Source organism: Colletotrichum tamarilloi (genome assembly GCF_030869305.1).
Source record: "Colletotrichum tamarilloi strain Tom-12 chromosome Unknown Scaffold_524.1, whole genome shotgun sequence".
Taxonomy (NCBI): Eukaryota; Fungi; Ascomycota; class Sordariomycetes; order Glomerellales; family Glomerellaceae; genus Colletotrichum; species Colletotrichum tamarilloi.
In genome coordinates, this window is record NW_026849906.1 from 1 (window position 1) to 1,289 (window position 1,289).

A 1,289-nucleotide genomic window follows, 5' to 3' on the forward strand; every position below is an offset into this window, starting at 1 on the left:
CCCCGGCAAACAGTTGAGGGGCGACGCCCACGGGCCTCCCACCAAGACCACATTCTCACGTTCCATTCTGCTGCTGCCTGGACAGCTTGATACGCCCCCTGTTCTCCATGTCATGAATGCAAACCTAACAAATACATTTGGCGCGTCTCAAGACAGGCTTTCTCCTGCTCTACCTTACCGCAGCCATGATATGCTCGTCCAAATCTTTCCAGGGGTGGAAGGAACTCTTATGCCCAAGATCACGACACATTAAATCTAGAGGCTCGCCCCATCGAAGCCACGCCATGTCTCCGGCCAACATCACCCATTACCTAGCTACGCTTGACCCACGCCTTATTACAAAGCCCTCGACTGCAAAGAGGAACGTTTTCTACTTGACCAACTGACTTTGGCCGATGACAATGACGCTATCCATCGATCCAATCGTCCAAAATGACAGCGGACCGTTTGGAGAAGTAGAAACCCACTCCAACCTCATCGGACGTAGGAGCGGGGCTGAAAACTCGCCGCTGCTTGTATCATACAACAATCGCGATCCCAACGAGACGTCCAACGCCCGCAACCACTCCATCTATGTCACGGCCAAGTATCTATCTCGCGTCGCCGTCAAGTGCTTGTGTCAAACCTGGCACGTCACGAAGGTGTCGCTCTGTAGCTGTGAGTGACCCATTTGCCCACGGTTTGGCGAGGCCTCCGACGATGCACTCTCATTCTCACAAGTCACTTGTGCTGCAGCTAAACTCAATCTCCTTCTACCCATGCTGCCCCTTTCTGGCGTCGCCAGATCACTCCATTGGGGGCCGACTGCCGTGTTCGCCATCAACTTCCTTGCCATCATTCCTCTTGCCGCAGTTCTCTCGTTCGCGACCGAGCAAGTATCGGTAAGGTGCGGTAAGGAGGTGAGCGCGTTACTCAACACTACGTTCGGAAACGCGGTCGAAGCTGTCATAGGTATCGTTGCTCTAAGGAAGGGCCATATCGACGTTGTCCAGATGGCCATGCTCGGGTCTATTATCTCCGATTTGCTTTTGGTCACAGGGATGTGCTTCTTTCTCGGAGGCATCGTCAACATGCGCCACCAAATCACCGGCCAAGGTACCGAACAGACGTTTGCCACTGGAAGGGCGCAGATATTCTGCTCCCTCATCGCTCTTTCCTCGATGTCTCTTCTGATTCCTACAGTGGTAAGTGCTTCCCCGGTACTTTCGCTGCTGCGCAATGTGACTAACACCGGCTGGCAGCTCTCTGCTGTGTTGGGGAACGACGACAGTTTCGAGAAGGAGCGCAGC

General features: G+C 54.0%; 1 protein-coding gene across 1 annotated transcript; it reads left to right on the forward strand.

Annotated features, from left to right (window-relative positions):
- Window positions 1-401: 401 nt before the first annotated feature.
- Window positions 402-1,289, forward strand: CTAM01_17343 (calcium/proton exchanger; the record flags this gene model as incomplete). Its single annotated transcript, XM_060533328.1, has 3 exons — window positions 402-657; window positions 736-1,184; window positions 1,242-1,289. Coding segments are annotated over 3 exons (753 nt in total), but the record flags the coding sequence as incomplete, so codon positions are not given.